This window comes from Guillardia theta (assembly GCF_000315625.1).
Source record: "Guillardia theta CCMP2712 unplaced genomic scaffold GUITHscaffold_12, whole genome shotgun sequence".
NCBI lineage: Eukaryota > Cryptophyceae > Pyrenomonadales > Geminigeraceae > Guillardia > Guillardia theta.
The window spans coordinates 436,672-457,295 of NW_005434662.1; the positions used below are offsets into that span (position 1 = coordinate 436,672).

Consider the following 20,624-nt stretch of genomic DNA (forward strand, 5'->3'; position numbering starts at 1 on the left):
AGGTATGCTGTACGAACGAAGCAGGTAGGAGGAGCAGTTTCTAGGCTATGACGGGGTAGAAGGTGGAGGTCGGGGACTACCATGCAGGGGAACGGGAAAAGACATGACCTCCTTGGCTCTTCCTTCCCGTCCCCTTCGTTTCTCTGCTTTCCTCATTATCTCCTCATCCTGCTCATGGCTCTGAGGTGCCCCCGGGAATCACTATCTGCATGTTCGAGCGATGCGCAAGTACAGATTCTTCGCCCATCTTCGGGAGACGTCGTATTCGATCCTGCTCCTGAGCTTGAACTCAGTGCGATCATTCGTGACGATGGGGTAGAGGGTGTGTCCTCATTCGCATCTCAGGCATGTTTCACATTCTGGCTGCAGATTACCATCAAATTAGAGTCTTGCTCGACGGAAACTATGTCATCGAGCTCCCTCTATCAGCAGGACAGGTTGAGTACTCCATTTGTGTTGAATGCACGAACTTTGACTTTCAATGCAGGTGCAACTTTCAGGATTGAAGAACGGACTGCACAACGTCCATGTGCAGGTGCTATGATCGTGATGTCATCCCAGCACGAGGCTGAAAACAGCAAAGATGGTGTGCAAAGGAAGCGAAGTGGCAAGCTCAACGTCACTCTTTATTTACATGACACCCGAAGACGACAAAGGGGATGCGGACGAATGGCAGGTGAAGTTGGGATACTGTGCACTGCAAAGGTCTAACAACAGTTCCTTCAGCTGTCCTGGGTGAAATCTTTGGATTACAAGCATCGTCTTCGGATGATCTATGATGCTTTCAAGACGGTTAAGCTTCTTATCAACCTGTTCGTCATGATGGACTCACAAGTTGGTCTGCAGATCGCCCAGAGGCATCAAGAGGAGGTACAGGACCTGCGATCTCAACTGGTTGTTAGCTGAGCATTGCAACCGTAGCCTTGACGCCTTAACTGCAGGAAGAATGCCGGCAGGGGCAAAAGCAGGAGCTGTAGGTTGCACTGCTTACGTATTGCCTAACATGTCTCCTTGTGACGTTGGATGATTTTGATTGTTCAGTTCATCGCTCACTTGAAAATAGAATAATGATGTGATACTATGAGTTGATGTGAAAGTAGAATTCTTGCTTCTGAGCGACGACACAGATTGAACTTTACACCAGAATGAGGCCTCCAGTCCGTCGCACACTGTAGCCGTACTTGAAAAAGACCGCCGGGCGGTAGTTGCCAACCGTGAACTTCGGAACGGTTCAGCCAGCCTGAGGGCCCCGCGGGCGGCCGTGCAGCAGTGCCACCGTGCCACGGTGACGGCCCGTGGCACTCCGACGGCCGGGCGCGGCGAGTAATCAGGCGGCCAGAACTGAGCCCGGCCACCGTGCACCGGCGTACTACCGTGACCGTACCCGGCGTACACGGTCGCCAGTCTTTTACTCAAAGCCTCCCCGTTAAGTCGCCAGTACTACGGTGCGGTAGGCTTGTGCCCGGCCCCGCCCGGCCGCCCGGCGGCGGCGCGGCTCAGCGGCTGGCCGGGCCCGGCCGGACCGTCACGGCGGCGGCCGGGGCCGGGGCCGGCACTGATCGGGATGCCGCATGATCGGTCAGTGATCCCGGCCGCCCCGACGGGCAAGTTGGCTCGGAATGTGGCAGTGAAGGCAGTAGTGCACTGAGGGGGGTGAATGCAGCAGCTGGTTCGATGCAGTGACAACGGCCGTGACTGCATGTGCTGACTCCTTCGCTCACTAATAGTATATATATATCGTTCCTTGATGCCATGAAAGTGACTTATTTCATAATTTCATCTGTAGTAATCTCATTCTCACTGCGTGTTGCACAGAGGCGGCTCAATCTGGGGGTACTATGGTGGAGGAAAGGGGGTGGGGTAATCTTACCTGGGCAGCCTTACAGGGCGCTGCCCGACAACCGACTGGAGTGGGGGGGTGGAGATCAAGGTACGTTTCGGAAATGTGTACTGAGCAGGGTAGGGTGGTCAAAGTTTGCTCAGATAGGTGGGTCCCAAACAGATGATGACGGGGGTATCGATGACGGGGGTATCAATATTTATATGGTGGGTAGGAGTGACTAGAAGGGTGGAGAAGGTGGGGTGGGTGTTAGAATGATGAGGGGGGGTGGGTGGTAGTGCAGTTGGAGAGGTGTATTGACAAAAGGTGCATATTTGACGGGGTACTGAAATCTTATCAGGACCGGTGGTGAGTTACCATACACAGGGTGGGTGGTGAATGGATAAAATAGGGGTGAGTAAACATGAGCGAAAAAGCGCTGGATGAGGCGATGATGCGAGATGGAGACGAAAAGAGGAAGAGGGGTAGAGGATATGGAAATGCGTAGGAGAGAAAAAGAGAGGGAGAGGGAGAGGGAGAGGGAGAGGGAGAGAGAGAACAAGGCGGATGTGAGAAGAGGAGAGGAGAAGTAGAAATGATGGAGAAGACCTTTGATGAAGTGTTGAAAACTAGCCAGGAGCTGGATCAGCTGCGCATATTGAAAAGGGGGCGGAGAGAGCTATGGCAGCGTTACTTTTGTAGATATTGGTGAAGTGGGGTTGCAAATACCAGGGAAATTTTGTAAAGAGGATATGAAGTGGTTGGGTTTTGATGCAAGCTCATGTTGTAGTTTGAGTACTCTTTCACAAGGAGAATGATTGATATGAATATGCACTGCGGCCTTTGGATTCTGGAGGTTTGGTATTGACTCTCATCTTGCAGAGAATTGTCATAGATTTTCATGCCTAATACGTCATCATCGTTTGATCCTGTTCCACTGACACCGAAAACCATCAAGAGTGAGTTGTTGCGGTTAATCGCGTGAGGCTCAGCTGATGCTTGTGCTGTAAAAGTCCTGGACGGCGAGATCTTGTACAAGCAGAGCTCTCTCTCCCTTTGTTCGATGGACTGCTGCGCCCCGACTTGCGCGTGCATGGAAGACCAGCAGCGTTTGCTGGTCCTTCCGGTGGTTGACAGCAACCTGGGGACGTGAGTCATGGAGGTGTTGGCGCCCTTTCATTCCATGACCTTGGTCGGGATCAGGTCTCAGCCCGAGATGCTTGCAGAGGATTGCGATCTATGGAAGCACTTCGACTACAACTTCAACCTCGAGACGGACGGGAGGGTATAACATCTTCGTGCGAGGGAGCCACGCATGTAGTAACGTGCGGTGCCTTCCAGAAGGTGAAATGGCCTGAAGGAGCTCAAGGGGAAGGGCCAGGATCGAGCCCGGCGAAAGGTACAGAGGAAGGTGTGCTGTGCTGCTGAGCTCGTCGGGGGGGGGGGGGGGGGTGCGTAGTGATGGCGATTGCTCGCAGGGGACGAGGAACAACCTGCAATGCTTCCGCCTCCACAGGTAATCTCGACCCTTGCCACTCTCGGCCAGTTGATGGAGCATGCAGGGAGTGTTCCAGAGGACGCGGAGCAGCGGGGCGTGCTCGAATCGAAGCTCGTCGAGGTCTTGATCGCGTGAGCGGCTGTTGTCTGTTGACCGTCTGGACAGGTTCGGGCGTCTTCCGAGTACCCCACAAGGAGAACGAGGTTTGAAAGAAGAGCAAACCACAGCTTCGCTGACGTTTCTTTCAGCAAACACGAGCATCCTCTTTGGAAGAACAAAGAGGTAAGATGGGAAGTGAAGTGAAGGACGTTAGGAGCTGAAGAATGCTGCAATCACAGTTGTGAGGGGGGTACAGACGCATCTCGAGCGGGTGACTGACAATATTATGTGATGGTGACCAGGCGGGACTGATATTTTTTGGTAGCGTACAACCGAAAGATTGGGGCGGAGCTTGAGGAGGAAGAGCAGAAGCATCTCTTATTCGGAAGATGCTCATCCGCCTGAAACATGTACAGTAGAGGAATTCATGTGCGATTTTAGAGAAGTTTTGTACAAAAGTCAGAATGAAGTCGAAATATCACATTCATATCATTCTCATGACAGATCTCTTCTTGTCAGCAAGGGAATCAAGTTGTAGATGAGCAGCTCTGAGCGAGAAGAAGAGCGAAGGATCGAGGATAACGGAGAGGCGAGGTGGAGGAAAGGACAGGGCTGGCCGATTATTTTGGGTATCCAATGTTGTCGAGGAGAGATCGCCAGGCCTGACAAGCGCGAATGAGCAGCAAGCAAGGGACGCTCCTGATTACCCCACGAACGTGCTGGATGGAGCGGAAGAGAGTCTCGAAGACAGGCTTCGCAAGGTCTCGCTCAACCTGCAGCAGCAAGAGTCATTCTCCTCTCCTCCTCCCACTTAGTCTGACAGGTCCGAGGACGTGATCGATCGAAGCGTTACCCTGCGATAATTCTTCAGCATCCACCTTAAGGGAATGCTCCCTCCTCCTCTTCCTCCTCTCTCTGCTTCTCTCCCTCCTCTCCCTCCTCTCCCTTCTTCTTTCCCTCCTGTCGCTCCCGTCGCTGTTGTTATCTCTCCTTCAACTCCTTGCTTTCCTCACCGCGATTGGTTTCCCATCAGTCGTGTAGTAGACCGATCGCATGCTCCTCCCCAGTGACGCTTCAACCTTTCTCATCGATAAGAGAAGAAAGAGGATCGGGAATCGGAGGACGCGTGATAGAGGAGAAACGCAAAACTCACGTTATTCACTGCGTTGATGAAAAGTTTATCGGCAGCCTGTAGAGATGGAAGTCAGTACTCTCCTCCTCCTTCCTCTCCTTCTCTCCTCGTCCCCTTACCATCACAGTGTGGTGAAGCTCCTCTTCCTGTGAAGCCGTTGAATCAAACGGGTTGAGGAGCGCAGGAAACATTACCAGCCTCTTGGTAAAATTGGAGGAGAAGGAAGTTTGAAAGGTTCCGTTAGCTTGCGATGAGTTCCTTCACGTAAGGTGAGAATGGGAAGAGGAAGGAGGACGACGATGAAGAATGATGGTTGAGAAATAGGAAGGTGGAAGGAAGGAGGAGGGAGAGGGGAGGAGGGCGGAGGGAGGAGAGAGTATTTACCAGCTCAAGGCACGGTAATCCACTAAGGTATTGAGGACGGGGGAGAGCGCCACAGAGGAGCCGACGAGCCGGAGGAACTTCAAGGAAGTGCTGGGGGTGCTACCCTGCAATGAAGTGTGAGCGAGGAGGACGAGGAGAAGGTAGAGAGGAAGGCGGTGGTGGTGGTGACAGCAAGAGAGGTCGAGGATTGAAGCAGGAGCAGCAGGAGAGGGCAGAGAGCAAGTTGAGGAGCGGAAGTGGAGGAGTTGGACTAGGAGGATGAATTGGGTCACCTCGTCGAGGGTTCTGTTGGAATAAATAGCCGTCCACAAGTCCTCCCAGGAGATCCTGCCGTCCCCGTTGACGTCGAACTTGGAGAGAGCTGGAGAAGAAAGATGAGGAGGAGGAAGCGAGGGCTGCTGATGGTACTTGAGCTGACTTCAGGGTTGAGGATACGCTGGTAGAAACTGCGGTCGCTTTGCCTGCTCGTGGGGACGTTGGAACAAGAGGAGGAAAGGGAGAGGAAGAGAGAGGGGCAGATGAGTTTTCGTCAGAATGATTGGTGGGGGGGTGGGGGGGGGGGGGGGCAGCAAAAGGAGAAGGGGAGGAAGGTACGAGAAGGGATCTCGAAGGGTCTCATGCACGAGGAGGACGCAGACGGGGATCAGCAGGGGAAATCGTGCGGACCTTGTGAGCAAGGAAGAGTTGGTACGGGCAACGAGGCCTGGAGGAGCATCAGGTTGTCTGTGAGGAAGTTGCTTCCCCTCTTACCGAGCGAGCGATTGAGCTCGAGGAAAAGTCGCGACTGAGCGTCCGTCAGCCCGATGGCTTCGAGCACCTACAGCCTCGTCTGTATCCACGGGAGGAAAGCGGAGGAGGGAGGGAAGGAGAAGAGGAGGAGAGGAGGAGAGGAGGAGAGGAGGAGAGGAGGAGAGGAGGAGAGGAGGAGAGGAGGAGAGGAGGAGAGGAGGAGAGGAGGAGAGGAGGAGAGGAGGAGAGGAGGAGAGGAGGAAGGGAGAAAAGGAGGACGGGGGGACAGGAGGATTGGAGTTTGCTGTCACCTTCCTGGCCTCCACTTCAGCCCGAGCCTGAGACCAAGGCGATATTAGTGCAGAATGGTCAGAGCAGAGAGGGACAAGGAGGAGGGAAAATAAGGCAAGATGTAGAGAGAGGAGGAAAGATGAAAGGGAACGAACCTGCATGATAAGCGCGATCGTCTCCGGCACTCCAGGCTCTTGCAGGACGGGGATGCTGTTCCAGGGATCTTGTAGAATCTTGCCGATCTGTGCAGGCCAAGGAGAGGCGGGATGAGAACGGCAGCAGGGGGGGGGGTGCTGAGGCTGATGAGAGTGACGAAGGCGGGTAAAGGAGGAGAGAGGTCTGACAGGGCAAGGGAGGTAGAGAGGAGAGGAGAGGAGAAAGGAGGAGGGGAGGAGGAGAGGAGGAGAGGACCTCTTGGTTAACGAAAAGATCGAGAGACCATCCTGTGTTGCCAAGCTCTAAGAGCTTCCCTTCGAGCGCCTTGTCGATGTCAGAGCAAGGCGGAGCGAGAAACGGAGAGCAGGAAGGAGGGAGACAAGAGAGGCAGAGCATCTGACCTCAACCAGCCGATTGATGAGCTCGTAGGCTTTGTCCTGGACGTCCTCCGGAAGTGGATCGATCTGTTCGACTATCAGTGCTCTCCCATCTCCATGCTGAGTCCTGCCTGCTTCTGCAGCTCTCGGGCCAGCTGCAGGAGGAGAAGGGGACCACGCGTCAGAGCAAATTGGCAGAGTGAGGACACGGAGGAGGGAAGGGGAAGGAACGTAGAGAGGAGATCAAAGAGCGAGGGCGGCGGTGAGGGAAGGACAGAAAGAGAAGGGAGAGGAGGCGTCACAATTTCTCCTGAGGCGATAGCAGCCAAGCCATAGAGCGCGTCCTCGTTGAGCTTGGAAAGGACCTGATGAAGGTAAGACGGGGGAGGAAGAGAAGCATGCGCACACCAGGCGCGTTGATCTCTCTACTCCCACGCCGAACGCGGGAAGATGCGAGCTAACAAACTCGGGGACCTTGGGGGACAGCACCTGATCCCTTCGATGTCACGGTGGTGCGGGCAAGGTGGCGGAGGAAGTGGACGAGGAGGATCGAGCTAGACAGCAGTGCACCTGCAGGGCCCCAACGCTGATGAGACGAGCGTTGGAGATGCGAAACTTGGGGTCGATGGGGATGAAGTCAGCAAGGGTGGAAAAGAGCTTGTTGGCGAGGCGGAGGAGGCGGAGACCGATCTTCTTGAGGGACCTGCGGAGCAAGCAGGAGAGGAATTGCGGAAGGGCGGTGACTTGTTGCAAGAACGCACGGATGCCAGATCTGAAGCCCCGCATCATGCTCGAGGCCAGCAGGACAAGTGACCACTTGGCTCTTGATCTGCCAGGAGAATGAAGGGGGAGAGGCAGGAAGGTAAGGAGATGAAGCTCACCCCTCCCCGCTCAGGCGGTGCCTCCACCCCCTCAGCTTCATCCCCAGCATCCCTCGGAGCATCTCAAAGATGGTAGACATCACGCGGACTCTGCTGTCCCTGTCGTCGACCCAACGGACGGGAATCTCAGAGACAACAAGATCGGATCCTCGCGCGAGGAGGAGGAGTTCGGTGTCGAGGAACCATCCTGTGCTGCGCGTCTGAACCCACGACGTGAGAAGAGAGCGCAAACAAGGAAGAGAAGGAGTAGGATGATGATGAAAGAGAGGAATGGATGCGATGGAGAAGGGGGTCGCAAGGAATTGAGAGGTGGAAGAACACGTCGAGGAGGACATACCAGGGGAAGAGCCTTATCCAGGAAGTCCCGAGCAAACACCTTACAGCCACACTGAGGATCTCGGATCTTGAAGTTCCAGAACAAAGTGTTGAGGAAGATTGACAGCGACCGAGACGTCAGCTCCCGCAACCTCGATCGCCCAACCACCCTCGCTCCTCGCCTGAGCCTGGAAGCGATGGCTACTGGTGAAGTGCCGTTATGGACGCACTCTACAAGCGACGAGAAGTTCTCGAGGCTCGTTGAGAGATCGACGTCCATGTAGCACTGCAAGGATGCTGTATTGTTCTGCCATGCTGCTCGTAATGCGCGCCCTCTCCCTCGCTCCTGCAGCTGCATGCAACCCACCCTACCTTGGCCGTTCCTTCTTGCAAACCTCTCGGCAACCTCTGCAGCAACAGACGTGTGAGCTCTATCAAGTGTCGAGATCGTCACATGATTCACCGAGAGTTTGATCTGTCGAGCCGTTGTCCACCACCGTCACACTCCACGCCCATGGTTTGCTCGTCAGGAACTGTGTCAGCTGCACTAGAGTGTTCTCGAGGACGTGTGCCTCGTTAAGAGCGGGAAGGACGACGTGAACAGAAGGAGGAGGGAGGACATTAGAGGCATGCGAAGCAAGAGGAATCAGTGTTTCATGGCGCTTGACGCCTGCGGCTCTACACGATGGGAAGGAAAGCTTCGTTTGGGGGGCTGACGGTCCTGCCGGGCGAGACAAACCGAGCGATCCATGGAAACAGAAAGAATATGATGAGGGGATAGAGAGGAGGAAGAGGAAGAGGAGCAGGAGAAGAGGAGGAGAGGAGGAGGAGGAGGAGGAGGAGAAAGAAAAGGGTGATCTAAGACGGATAGTTGCAAGGATGGGTTTCATGGCAGCATCGGGCGCTAGAGAGGAGATGGGGCGGGCCGGCTGTAGTGATTGGCTAAAACAACTTTACTCAAAGGTAAGTTAAAAAGCACAATTCATTCTAGTTTTTCTCTGCTTTTTTTTTGTAGGCTTTCGCTGCCTTTTCCGTTTCCTAGTATTTTGTTGAGGCGGGTTCGTAGGTTTGCCTTTCTTTTTCAGTCAATAAAGATGACAGTTTTCCGAACTCTCCGGGCTCCGATGGCAATTTTTTAACCTCTAGAACTTGTCAAAAATGCTTCACAGCCACGACAAGGAGGATCGGGTGGGGGGAAGAGAGTTTGAACGAGGGAGATTGAGATAGAACAGAGTGCTAGATGATGATGAGATAGGGGTTTGCTACGAATCATCAATACCTGGCAAGAAGTCGATCCTGCGTACTCACGATTTCTGGTTCACAGCAGTTCCTTGTAGAAGCAAGACGTTTCGCGGTGTGCGATGGGCATGTGTGAGTCCAGGGACGTGCAATCATGCTGCGCCACTTCTGATGAAGTCGCCGACGAGCGAGTGAGGACAACGGTCAAGGTGAAGGGCATGCAAGCTGTCAAACGAAAGTCGAGCAGGGTGGGGAGCCAGAGAGCGTTTTCCGAGACGGATGACGTGATGAGGGTGAACATCTCTCGTGCCAACCGCCCAGGAGGTGGTTGACTGTTAGCTGCAGAGTTACTTGAACTTGAAGAACGAATTGCTCCAGAAGGCTATGGCAGAGAAGGAAGAGGCTAATGCTAGGAAGGAGAAAGCAAAGAGGATGGAGAAGCTGGAGAAAGCGAAGAGACAACTTGCAGAGCTGAAGAAGAGCATTCGCCAAGATCCTCACTCAGAAGCCAAGCTTCAAGAGATGAAAGCCATCAGGGAGAGGTCAGACAGGCTCTGCTACACCTGAATCGTTGCACTCGCTTACATTTCTTTCAGGATTTGGAATCTGGATACTGTCAAGGGTGGACAACAAAGTAGGAGGAAAAGCACCGTCTGAAGAGATGACTCTTATCATGCTATGCACTGATATTACGTCTAGTGTATTTAGGAAAATCCCATACAAAATTGTTTCAAGTTTCGAGGCTCTGACGTAAGTGGCAGTGATCCAACTGGCAGTTCCCACAGGACAGAGTGCAAAATGTGGAGCAAGATCACGGGGCACACATAGCATCACAACACGCATGGGATGAACGCACATCTGATCTAGTCTTCATCTAGTCCCTTTAATTACATTTATAGCCTTTGAAAGAATACTCAAGAATAATCCCCACCACGTACTCGTCCAGAAGTTGAAACTGCGACAAAAATCAGCCCCGTGCCACAGAAGAATGGTATGAGAAGCGTCTCACCTGTGATTTGGCTCCAAGCCGCTGGTGCAACCCCATCCACACTGCAACAGGATACTTTGACAACTCCGAGAGCAAGCTTTCTGCCAGTGCGATACATTCTGATCAGAGAAGTTAGCGTTCTGATACAACCCTAGAAAAGAAAAAGTGCAAGCAAGAAAGGAAGACAGGAAAGCAGATGATAAGATTTCAGCACACCTTGTCCCTCGTCACGACGACCTGAAGCAACGAGCTTGGTTGCTGCGAAGATGCCCGATGAGAAGAAAATTCCCTTGTAGTCAGGGGTCTTGAACAAGACATTCGCGATATCAATTGCAATGAGCAAGACTTGTCTGGATCTGTGATCCTCCAACTTCCAGGTGTTCATTGTCTCCGCTATCCTCTCGATCAGCCCACACTCAATGAGCTCCTTTCGGTGCTTCGGGTTGTACGCGAGGCTTCGCAAGGGATACAGAACACTGTAGGGCGCAAAGTTGATACCTGCCCAGCTTTTTCCCTCAAGAGAGTATCCAAGAATCTCCACCATTGCCGCGACTGTGTGGTAGTGGCTGATCGTTGTCAGCGGCTCGTAGCAGGACCCTGTCAGATTTGCGATAGCCATGGAGGCTCTGCAGACCCTTGCGTTGTACTTTTCCCCATAACCCGCCTCCTGAATCGCGGGAATCAAAGCCTCCTCCACGATCTTGAGGTCATTCAGCAGCTTCTTTGCGCTGTCACATCTCGTCAGGCAGTTGATCGCCCCGACTGACACGTTCTTCGCCCCGAACAATCCATCTGTCACCAGTGCCTTGAGCGCCTGAACCAGCCCTGGATGTTTGATCATCACCAGGCATGCTTCCTCACAGAAGGCTGCACAGTTGTTGATGACCAGCGCCGCATCTTCCTGCATCGTCGTGTATGTTGTGCTGAGCATCTCCACAAGGCTCTGTAGAGCCCACGAATTCTCTACGATAGCCTTGCAGTTCTTCTCGTTCCTGAATGCAAGTTCGCTCAATGCGCTGCATGCATGATATCGAACATGCCACGAAGGGGACTTCAACAGCTGGCAAAGAATTGGGATTCCTCCTTCGTTCCTGATCTGGTTCTTGTTCCATGAAGATCGCTCATGTTCCGTGTGCGATCGTTCGAAGAGAAACTCAGCAGCGATCGAAGCGTTTCTATGGTTTGGCGACTTGAGCTGCCCACCCAATCAAATAAACAAACAGGAACGTGTCATGGAAAGGGAGTCATCTCACCTCACGAATCGCAACACTGATGTCAGGATCTCTATAGCCCTCAGGGGGTTCTGTGCTGCCATCAACGGCCATCCGTGTCTCACTATCAATATCTACAGCCTCCATCATGCCAGTATCTTCTAAAGGGATCATGTTGGGTGATTAATTCTATCTCATACGCCTTGTCCCGTACTTCCGATGACCAATTATTGTACTTCAGATCGACCAGAAGATCAATACAGAAGGATCTAGCGTCGGTAACGTCTAACGCTTCAGATCGAGGACTTGACAGATTATACACGTCTGGATGTATTTCCAGTGTGTCTCCTTCTTCCGAATCAATGGAACTCGATAAAGCCGCTGTTGCCTTGGACAATCAAAGAAAAAATGTTGTCCGATCCAGACCAGTTCCCATTAATCCCCTGCAAAGTCTAGCTCACGTTCCCTGCTGTCTTTCTCGGCCGTTTATCCGTGTCCTTCTGTTGGTGCTCCGCCTCCTCTCTCTCTCTCTCTCTCTCTCTCTCTCTTGCTGCTTGCAATGCCTCTCCAACTTGCATGCGCTGGGTCCTTGCGCGATGGCTCAGGTTATAATGAAATCGAGGAGTAGGGGGGGCAGGGGTACACATGAAAGGGGGTGGGTGGTTGTTGATGAGTGGTTGATCTTATCGGATAGGGGGTGGGGGTAAGACTAACACATTGTTCACGGGGTAGGGATATCAAGTGACCACCACTTCAGGCATCGAAATGATGGGTTAGTGACGTGAATACCCCTACATTTCAAAAGAAGAAACCCACATAAGGAGGGGTAGACATTGTTGATCAAGTGTTGGAGAAGGATTCAACAGGGGTGCTGAAACTGGTCGAGGGGTAATCATTGGTAGGGGGTTTCTGACTGGGGTGGGTTCTTGGGAGTGACCCCTGGGTGGGGTGGTGGAGCATGGAAGCTTTAGGGGGCTGGGGGTATCTAGAAGGAAAGATTCCAAGTGGTTTGATGCCGTGAACGGGTAGTCTGACCATGTGTCCGGTAGGGGTGGTCATGAGCGATATCATGAGGGGTGGACAGGTGGGGTAGCCTAGTGAACGACGAAAGATCATCAGCCGGGGTGGGTGACTTGTATGATTCTGTAAAAACGGGGGTAGTTTGGGGGATAGAAGGGTGATAAGATTCTCAGGGGAAGGCTCTGAGGTATGGCCATCTGACATATGAAGAACATAGTAGAATGATGTACCTAGGAGGTAGGGCTCCCGAAATCTCGCTGGATAAAAGGGGGCAACCAGCCTGCTTTGAGGTACTGCTGTAGGGGGTGGGTTAAGGTCTCATGTGGGGTGATGATGGAGAATATGAGGGGTAGGGGTATCCAAGTGGTTTTTATGCTGAGAATTGAAACGTTGCGGTCTTAGAAGGAAATCTCTTCCAAAATGTTTTTAAATTTGTACCACAAACACCCCCTCGCACCTCAGATGGAAAAATACCCCCTCCTCTCTGGTGCATCGTCACGTTACCCAAGTACCCGCCCCTGCACTACCCTACCCCTCATGTCCTTGTTCTCATGGACGCGCGATTCCTTGACCCTCCAGCCTCTACCTTGCGCCTACTTGTCTCATCTGGAAATCGTAAGTGCCTGTAGGTCTGACTGTGCAACCAATCTAGCAGCACCCATCCAAAAGATGTACCCACCCCTCGTCAAGAAGCTTCAAGTTTGAAGCTCTGGCTATCCTGAGTTCCTTTATGAGTACGGAAAAAAGTACCGTTCACTGTCACGGGCTGCCGACGGTTGATTCCGGCCGGGGCGGCCCCCGTTCACCAGTTGGCACTGGGGCGGTTGAAATGTGGCACTACTGGCGGACTCTGCGCCGGGAGCCTGACTCACTGGCTGGGCCGGGCCCGGGCGTCACTGAGCCTGTGTCATTGTGGCCAGTGACACTGCCAGTGGTCTGCCCGCCTGGGTCCGGGAACGACCGTCGTGTCGGATGATGCGCACGCCGGGGAGGGGCGCCACGCCACCCGGCCGGGCGCCGGCGCGGTCGGTCGGGCCGCCGCCGGTCCGATCAGTCGGACCGCTCCGAGGCTCACTGAGGCGGCGACAAACGGTTACATGACGTTACGAGATGACGTGAGCAGATCCAGCATTCGGCAAAAGTTCTAAATGCACGTGACAGGCCCGGTATTGGTTCGTGGGATTCAGACTGACTACTCGGGAAAAGTTCGATAAATTCATGAAAAGCTCTTGATGGTACAGGAAAAGTTCACTAGAACCCCTCAATAGTTCCAAGAAGGTTCTAGTTAAAACCACCACCCCACCTCCATTCGGAGAGACCCAGCCCTCAATAATGTACCCCCACCTCCTTCTTAGTCTTCAGTCCCCCCTTTTTCTCCAGTAAAAGTACCCATGTCAAAACAAAAGTTTAACCCCCTACCTACTCGCTCTGGTCCCCACCCTGTTCTGCTACCCCCGCATCAAGGCGAACCCTCCTCCCGACCACTCCTATGCTCGTTGCCCCTACTCGGATGCCTCGTTCATCCTCTCTCTCACTCTCCTCCTCTCCTCCTCTTTCAACCACGTGCACATCCTTTTCACCTCTAATTCAGCTCTATCGAGCGTTTCATACACTGGCTCTCTTCCGCCGGGTGCTGCTCTTGGCCTTGCCTCACCTGGAATGATGCCGTGTGGTGTGCTCCAGCCCTGCTTGCAACATCATGCTGAACTACGATATTCCTTATCACCCTGAACAGTCTCGTCCGTGTCGGCGATTGTGTTTCCATTCCCTTGCCTCCTTGAAAGTCCCTTCTGTGATAAGTGTCACCCGTGATCCTGGTGGATGGTTGCGATCACAACGAGGTAGTGACGAATCATGTCATTGAAAAGTTTCTTGACATATTCCACCCCTTCCTCCTCTCCTCTGTTTATCTAAACTAGCTCCTCCCGATTTCATATCCTTCTACACAACTCGACCTTTGGAACGATGCAAAGTCACGTCATACCCTCCAACCATTCCGTTCATCTCTCTTCTCATGCGATTTCCCTGTGCTTGCTTGTCATTCATTCTCAGAGTTCGATCGTTGCACCAGATGCTAGCTAGCTCAAGGAGTCTCATTTTACAGCCTCAGGTCTTGCGTCGGGGGTTCCCTTAATTCCGCCATGTTCCGTAATACTTGGGCAACGAAGGTAGATTGATCATATGCGAATTACTGGTGTGACCTTTGCTCGATCAACAGGCAACCCTGCTGGTTGCCCTTTCCTTGTTATGTTTCATCCTTCCAACCTCCGAGGCTGCGAAGAAGAAGAAGGGGAAAGGTTGCGAATGTCCTGGCATTCCGCGACGCTCTGAACTCCCGTACGCACAGGCAACAAGAACGCAAAGGGAGCTAAGAAAGCTGGTTCCGATCCTCTCAAGTGTGGTGTTTGCATCGCAGCTGTTGCAGAGATCCAGAAAGAACTTCAGACTACAGAGAACTCCACCAGCACGCTGGACCTCCGCTGGGGTTTGACAGCAGAAGTCACTGAAGGAAGGGCAAAGCGCATCGGCAAGGTGGACTAGAGACTTCTTGTAGCAGGCTGTGAATGTTGTTGGTTGCAGGTGATCCCTTACAAGCGCTCTGAGCTCCGATCCATTGAGGTAGGAGGAGCGCCTTCGAGGCTGCCGAAGGCTGACCCATTGTTGCCGTTACCAGGTCATGGAGAAAGTATGTGAAACGATGAAGTCGTACGCGAAATACGAGCGCGTGAAGGGAGAAATACAGCTGATGAAGACCACCAACGTGACGGCCCTCGAGGTAGGATCAGCGATCAATGTTGCCGGCGCTTCTGAGGCCATGCCAGGCGGAGTATCCCGAGGCTCAACGCATTAAAAGGGACTCGGAGGAATCGCAGAAAGATCGTAGCAAGGTATGGCGAGGCCTTGGTGGAGGATAACGGGATTGATGGTGATGCAGTTCGAACGATTCTGTGAAGAGCTGGTTGAGAAGAGTGAGGAGAGCATCGTTCAATCTGTGAGGAATGGCGACAACAACTCCGCCATGGTGGACGCTGTCTGCTACGGAGAGGTAACTTCCTTTCATAGCCCCAGATGACCTCGCTGAATGTTCTGACAGGAGGCCGTGTGCGGCAAGGAGAGGGCTAAATGCCAGCCAGGCTCCTACAGTAGCTACATGGGACTTGCTCCATGCAGCCTCTGCGAGCAGGGCACGTACCAGACGGAGGAGGGGCAGACAGGCTGCGTTGAATGTGCCGCTGGCTTCAACACCTCACTTCGAGGATCCGCATCGGACGGTGAGCTCCGTTTCTCCTCCCCCATGCTCCCTGTTTCCTCACCTATTCCTGTCGTCCCCTCTGCTCTCTTCCTCCCCATGCTCCAGTTCGCTTCTCCTGACGTAGGAAGCAGCAAATTGCACTGCTATCTGCAAGCCTGGAAGCTTCAGCGACAACGGACTAGAGCCTTGCTCTCCCTGCGGCGTTGGCGCGTATCAGCCTGAGGCAGGAAGCAAACAGTGCCACGCGTGCCCGGATGGAAAGAACACAGAGGCGACCGGCGCCATGTATGTGACTGAGTGCGTGTCCAAGTGCGGAGATGGCAGGAAGTCTACGGAGGAGGAGTGCGACGACGGCAACGTGTACCCTGGTGATGGATGCGACCACCAGTGCAAGGTAGAAGCTGGCTCAGCCTGCTCCTTCTTGAGCTCCGTCGGATCCAAGAGCGAGTGCAACAAGGTGGTCTGCGGAGATGGGAAGCGACAGAACTCCACGGACGGGACGGTGATCGAGATCTGCGATGACGGCAACGTTGCCAACGGGGACGGATGCTCCTCGACCTGCGGAGTGGAACCTGGCTTCTCCTGTGATCTCAACAAGGACAAGACGGAGTGCCACGAGGTCAAGTGCGGAGACGGTGTGCAGGAGATCTCTTCGGATGGCTCGCGAGACGAGAAGTGCGACGATGGCAACGAGAAGGACGGCGACGGCTGCGACAGCTCCTGCAAGCTTGAGGAGGGCTTCATCTGCAGCGGACGCTACGGTCAGAGAACTCTTTGCTACCCCGTTACCTGCGGCGATGGGCTCAGGGAGACCTCGGGAAGCAAGCAGGAGGCTTGCGATGACGGAAACACGGAGGACGGAGACGGTTGCTCGAGCACCTGCAGCATTGAGTCCGGCTTCCAATGTGAGCCGATGTCGGGAAGCAGGAGGGGAAGGAGCAACGCAATGGGTGTAGAAGGCTTCTTGACGCAAGGGATGGACAACTGTACTCGCATCCCTGGCTCGAGCAACGAGACCGGAGGGGAAGAGAAGAAGGAGGGAGGGTTCTTCTCCAACCTCTTCGGGGGCAGCAAAGCAACGGAGCCGCAGGCGTCGGAGCTGTAAGAGGCCATGGAAGATGCAAGGATCTTTATCATGTCATACAACAATAATAAATCAAAGCTTTATCTGTCAAGCTAGCGATCAACAAAGGACCTTCTCCCTACACCTTCCCCACCTCTGTCTTCTCCCCTGCCTTGCAATATCTATATCTTTTTCTTTTCTCTCCCTGTTCCTCGGCCTCTCCTTCCTCGTCCTCTCTCCTCTCGGTCTTCGTTCTACCTGCCTCCCCGTATCTTCTGAATCGCCTGAATGTGCTTGACCATCTTCCCCTTTCCCGTGGGCTTGGCCAGGCATGAGTTTCGGTGCGCTTTTAGCTCTATCCTCGGGAGTTTCTTGTAGCACCAGTCGCACTCCGCGTACACGCCGAACGAGCAGGACATCTTGTGCTCCTCAATGTGCTGGACGTCAAACCAAAGGTCGCATCCTTCGAACGGACAAGATCGACAAGCGCGGAAAGGACACGTCAGCTGGTGCTGCTCGACGTCGCTGGCAGGCAACCACTTGCGGCAACCATCGTGTTGGCACTGGGAGCTCTTGCGGATCAGCTCGAGGGGTGCGACGTCTCGTTTCTCGTGATGCGCCTTGATATCCTGCAGCTCCACGTACTCGTCCCACGTCATCCCCTCCCAGTCCGAGCCGATGGCGGAGGCAGGACGAGAGTCAGACGAGTAGGTGCTGATGACGTCAGCATCCCGCTGCCTGTGCGCAAAACTTCGAGCTACCTCGTGCTGCACGCGGCCGTGAGGGTTCGCGTGTCCCTCGTTGTACATGATCGGCGATCTCCCCACATGCCCCGCCAGCTCGTACCCGCTGACCAAGGCGCCCTCCACGCTGGTTTCAACGAACCAGTCGCCTGCGATGCCGATGCCTGTAGCAGGGTCGAAGGCGCAGAAGGGGCCGAAGGAGGGGTCGGAGTGCTCTGAGATCCAGTAGGCGCTCGCGGGCTGGTCGATGTTTCCCTCCTCCCACAGTATTGCCTGCGACATGAGGACGTGTATCTGCGAGTTGACCATCCCCAACGCGTGCAGGAACTTCTTGATCGCTAGCTGACAGACGACCGGGGCGAGCTCGCCTCTGTTCTCCTCCGACCAAGTCGCGGTGAGGTGAAGCGTCCAGGTGTCCACTGGCGTTCCCTGCGGCCCCACGCTGGGAGCGTTTCTGTGATGCTCAGTGCGAGGGCTTCCTCCCCAGATGGGCCCCTGAACGGCCTCAGGTTTCTCAGCTCGCAGCCAATCGGTCACAGAATTCATGGGGTCGTAGGAGGTGAACTTGGATGACTCGCGGTAGGCGCTCTGGAGGGGCGGGAAGGCACCTTCCTCAACGAAGTAGGCGTCGTAGGGCGAGTAGACCGGATGGCTGAAGGTGACGAGCACAACCCAGACGGGCTTGAACTTGATCAAGCGCGGGATGCTCGCCAACTTAGGCTGACAATCGGAAAGAAGCTGATCAGCATCCTTGGGAGGAACGCAGAACAGAACGAAATCGAACAAGCCTTGCGACCTGACCTGCTGCTCAATGTTCTCCGTCAAGACCTCGTACTTTCCAGTCCCAGCCATGGGCAGTACTGCCTGCACCCTCAAGCCAAGCCTTGTGTCCACCTTAGCAAGAAACTTTCTTGCGATCGCGGACATGTCAGGCTTTGATATCAACCAGGGTGAAGCCCCATGTCCTCGGCCGCTGCTGTGACAGTGACTTTTTCGATGCGGAAGATGAGGAAGCGGCAGGTCAGAGGCTTGCAGATGAGAGTGAGGGTCTAAAGTGACGCTGCGCATGTTGGAGGAGGATTGCTTGCTGGCGTTGCTGTCTGTAGTCAAGTGCCGGTGAATCAAGATCGACTCGATGTTCCTCTCTCCTTCGATCAAATTGAGCGTGGCTGCGAAGCCCATGCTGTTGCCATCTGTCTCCGACGCCTTGCTCAATATCCCTACCCGGGGGTTCCACTCTGCGATGATCGCCTCCTCTGCTAGTCCGGCGAACATCTGCCTCATGTACGGGCCGTTGAAGCAAAAGTAAGGAGCGCCGGACGAGTAGGTGATGCCGTTCCTCTCCAACGCTCCCAGACGCCCCCCGGCCCTCAGGTCCGAGTCGAACACAACGACTTCGATCCGATACTGCTCACGGATGGTCTTAGCACAGATCGCCCCAGCCATGCCTGCCCCGATGACGGCGCATCTGGGAGAGTAGTCCTCGCGGTCGGGAATGGGCTCAGCGGGCTCGTGGACAACCTTGCAGATCTCGTCGGCAACGACGTCACTGACGGGAGCGACGGGTCCCTTCCCTCCCATCAACGACCAGAACTCCTCAGACTCCTGATGTTGCTCCAGGATCGTCAGCTTGCACTTGACCACGTTCGTCTCCATCCTGTCCACGTACAACTTTTTGATGTACGTCTTGCACGCGTTCCACTCATGCTTGTAAGCGTCCTCGCCCTTCCAGAGGAAGAGAGTGTTCCAGCTGTCGAGTAGAAAGATGTCTCCAGCGTTCAAGGACTTGTGAGACACGGGAAGAGGGAAAGATCGGATGCTCAACTTGTTTCCTTTGAGCCGATACAACTTCGCATCTACTCCCCTCTTCGATGACATCAGGTTCTGAGAGGAGGTTGATTCACTCGGGACGCTTTTCCTCCTCAAAGATCTGATAATCTTCGTGAAATCTTCTTTCGACATCATTCGGTCCTTCGGCACTTTTGACATGGCCTTATCCATATCGTCAATATTCTGCACAATCCCCAGGAAGCCAAGAGCAGCTTCGAGTTGATGTGAAGTGAAGGGGTTAGATTCCAGCTCAAGATCGTCATACACCTGAGAGACCATCACCTCTACCTCCTCCTCCATCATCTCAGCTCTGTAAAGGATCGTCTCGTACGTGAAGTCTTGCTCCGGCAAAATCACACAGATAGCGGAGATGAACCAGGCGCTCCTGGAGTGATTCTCGGCTTCGATCATCTCACAGAATTGGTTGAAACTCATTTCACCCGAGGCATCAACGTAGCGGTTGATGAGTTCGAAAACTTCCTCCATCTCTAGCGATAGACCCAGCTGCTTCAGCGCGTGCCCGATGTCCGCTGCGTCTATCGTGCCGTTGCCCTGGCTGTCGTACTGCTTGAACACGCGCTGATATTGTGAGGCAGCGTTCTTGCTCATCATTTGGACGAAAGGGCCGCCCCAGCTGCTCTTCTGCAGGCGGATGGAGATCCTTCCTCCCATGAAGTGCTTGGTGATGTTGGATGCGTTGGTGGGCAGCTCAATCTTCTGACCCTCGAGGATCAGCCAAGGCATGTTGTCGCTGTCCGACGACTCCAGCTTCACCCTAACCTCCCACTCCTCTTCCCTCGATTGCTTAGGGATGATAGGGTAAGGGCTGCTGTGCCAAGAGTTTGGGTCTGACTCATCGAGGTTGTTTCTGGTCAGTAGCGGCGATCCCTTCGTTGACATATAACTAACCTTCGCAAACTTGCTGTAATCGATTCGATTCACTGGCAGGGATGCCACCCACGAGTTAAGCCCATTGTAGATGTTGTCTGAATCAAACGGAGCAGGTCTGTGCCTGTGCGCGCGAGCAGGAGCTTTGATAAAGAAGCTGTTGTCAAGCTGAAACAATATCAAGTAGTCCTTGTTCATGTTGTTCATCGAGAAACTATCCCTCTCAGGCTACTAATACATCAAGATCGATCTCTTCCTCTCCTCTTCCGGCTGCCCTTGCTCGTGCCATCTTCGCCCTCGTGCCATCTTCGCTCTCGTGCCATCTTCGCTCCCTCCTTGCCCTCCTCAGACTCCTCAGGTTCCTTGTGCCTACTGGTTGCGCGCATTTTTTTCGCCAGGCCCAATGAATCAGTAACCAAGTCCGCCTCGTGTATTGAGTAAAGATATCCATAGGGCAGCAAATAGTTGAGGTCATTTGCTTAATGAATTGCTCAGGACAAAACCGCGGAGTAGGTTCGCCAGAAATAGGAGGATGCACAACCCATGCATAGAGGAAACGCAAGTGGAGGGAGGAAGGGAGGAGGATAAAGGAACAGGATCAGAAGCAGACGCAGAAGAGACATACCAGAGAAAGCAGAAAATTTTCGATGATGATGCAATACTCACTTTGATCTTTCAGGCGTGATGAACTGATAGAGACGAACCATG

At 53.8% G+C, this 20,624-nt stretch overlaps 7 protein-coding genes across 7 annotated transcripts; 4 read left to right on the forward strand and 3 right to left on the reverse strand.

Annotated features, from left to right (window-relative positions):
* GUITHDRAFT_151002 (hypothetical protein) lies at positions 1-1,082 on the forward strand. The gene is made up of 7 exons (XM_005838075.1): positions 1-322; positions 370-437; positions 488-535; positions 584-676; positions 727-792; positions 847-894; positions 942-1,082. The coding sequence occupies exons 1-7, from the start codon at positions 175-177 to the stop codon at positions 975-977; spliced, it is 507 nt and encodes a 168-aa protein (XP_005838132.1). The 5' UTR covers positions 1-174; the 3' UTR covers positions 978-1,082.
* Positions 1,083-2,698: 1,616 nt separating this feature from the next.
* On the forward strand, positions 2,699-3,898 carry GUITHDRAFT_151003 (hypothetical protein). The gene is made up of 10 exons (XM_005838076.1): positions 2,699-2,778; positions 2,833-2,968; positions 3,023-3,104; positions 3,161-3,218; positions 3,298-3,335; positions 3,382-3,437; positions 3,483-3,520; positions 3,566-3,599; positions 3,656-3,687; positions 3,742-3,898. Exons 1-10 carry the CDS (start codon positions 2,721-2,723, stop codon positions 3,819-3,821), a joined length of 612 nt encoding a protein of 203 aa, XP_005838133.1. The 5' UTR covers positions 2,699-2,720; the 3' UTR covers positions 3,822-3,898.
* A 138-nt stretch (positions 3,899-4,036) lies between these two features.
* GUITHDRAFT_103074 (hypothetical protein) lies at positions 4,037-7,961 on the reverse strand (the record flags this gene model as incomplete). The annotated part of the gene is made up of 18 exons (XM_005838077.1): positions 4,037-4,078; positions 4,124-4,189; positions 4,430-4,495; positions 4,570-4,605; positions 4,668-4,694; positions 4,743-4,806; positions 4,933-5,036; positions 5,205-5,293; positions 5,683-5,749; positions 5,973-5,999; positions 6,108-6,194; positions 6,364-6,432; positions 6,510-6,572; positions 6,788-6,850; positions 6,894-6,974; positions 7,056-7,314; positions 7,367-7,566; positions 7,704-7,961. The coding sequence occupies 18 exons, from the start codon at positions 7,959-7,961 to the stop codon at positions 4,037-4,039; spliced, it is 1,668 nt and encodes a 555-aa protein (XP_005838134.1).
* A 1,081-nt stretch (positions 7,962-9,042) lies between these two features.
* On the forward strand, positions 9,043-9,577 carry GUITHDRAFT_103075 (hypothetical protein; the record flags this gene model as incomplete). Its single annotated transcript, XM_005838078.1, has 3 exons — positions 9,043-9,213; positions 9,266-9,462; positions 9,517-9,577. 3 exons carry the CDS (start codon positions 9,043-9,045, stop codon positions 9,575-9,577), a joined length of 429 nt encoding a protein of 142 aa, XP_005838135.1.
* A 226-nt stretch (positions 9,578-9,803) lies between these two features.
* On the reverse strand, positions 9,804-11,269 carry GUITHDRAFT_103076 (hypothetical protein; the record flags this gene model as incomplete). Its single annotated transcript, XM_005838079.1, has 5 exons — positions 9,804-9,875; positions 9,930-9,983; positions 10,025-10,059; positions 10,125-11,103; positions 11,162-11,269. 5 exons carry the CDS (start codon positions 11,267-11,269, stop codon positions 9,804-9,806), a joined length of 1,248 nt encoding a protein of 415 aa, XP_005838136.1.
* Positions 11,270-14,280: 3,011 nt separating this feature from the next.
* Positions 14,281-16,565, forward strand: GUITHDRAFT_161629 (hypothetical protein; the record flags this gene model as incomplete). Its single annotated transcript, XM_005838080.1, has 9 exons — positions 14,281-14,307; positions 14,358-14,436; positions 14,487-14,671; positions 14,720-14,758; positions 14,814-14,915; positions 14,962-15,027; positions 15,075-15,185; positions 15,234-15,411; positions 15,524-16,565. The coding sequence occupies 9 exons, from the start codon at positions 14,281-14,283 to the stop codon at positions 16,495-16,497; spliced, it is 1,761 nt and encodes a 586-aa protein (XP_005838137.1). The 3' UTR covers positions 16,498-16,565.
* A 144-nt stretch (positions 16,566-16,709) lies between these two features.
* GUITHDRAFT_103078 (hypothetical protein) lies at positions 16,710-20,123 on the reverse strand (the record flags this gene model as incomplete). The annotated part of the gene is made up of 1 exon (XM_005838081.1): positions 16,710-20,123. One exon carries the CDS (start codon positions 20,121-20,123, stop codon positions 16,710-16,712), a length of 3,414 nt encoding a protein of 1,137 aa, XP_005838138.1.
* Positions 20,124-20,624: the final 501 nt, after the last annotated feature.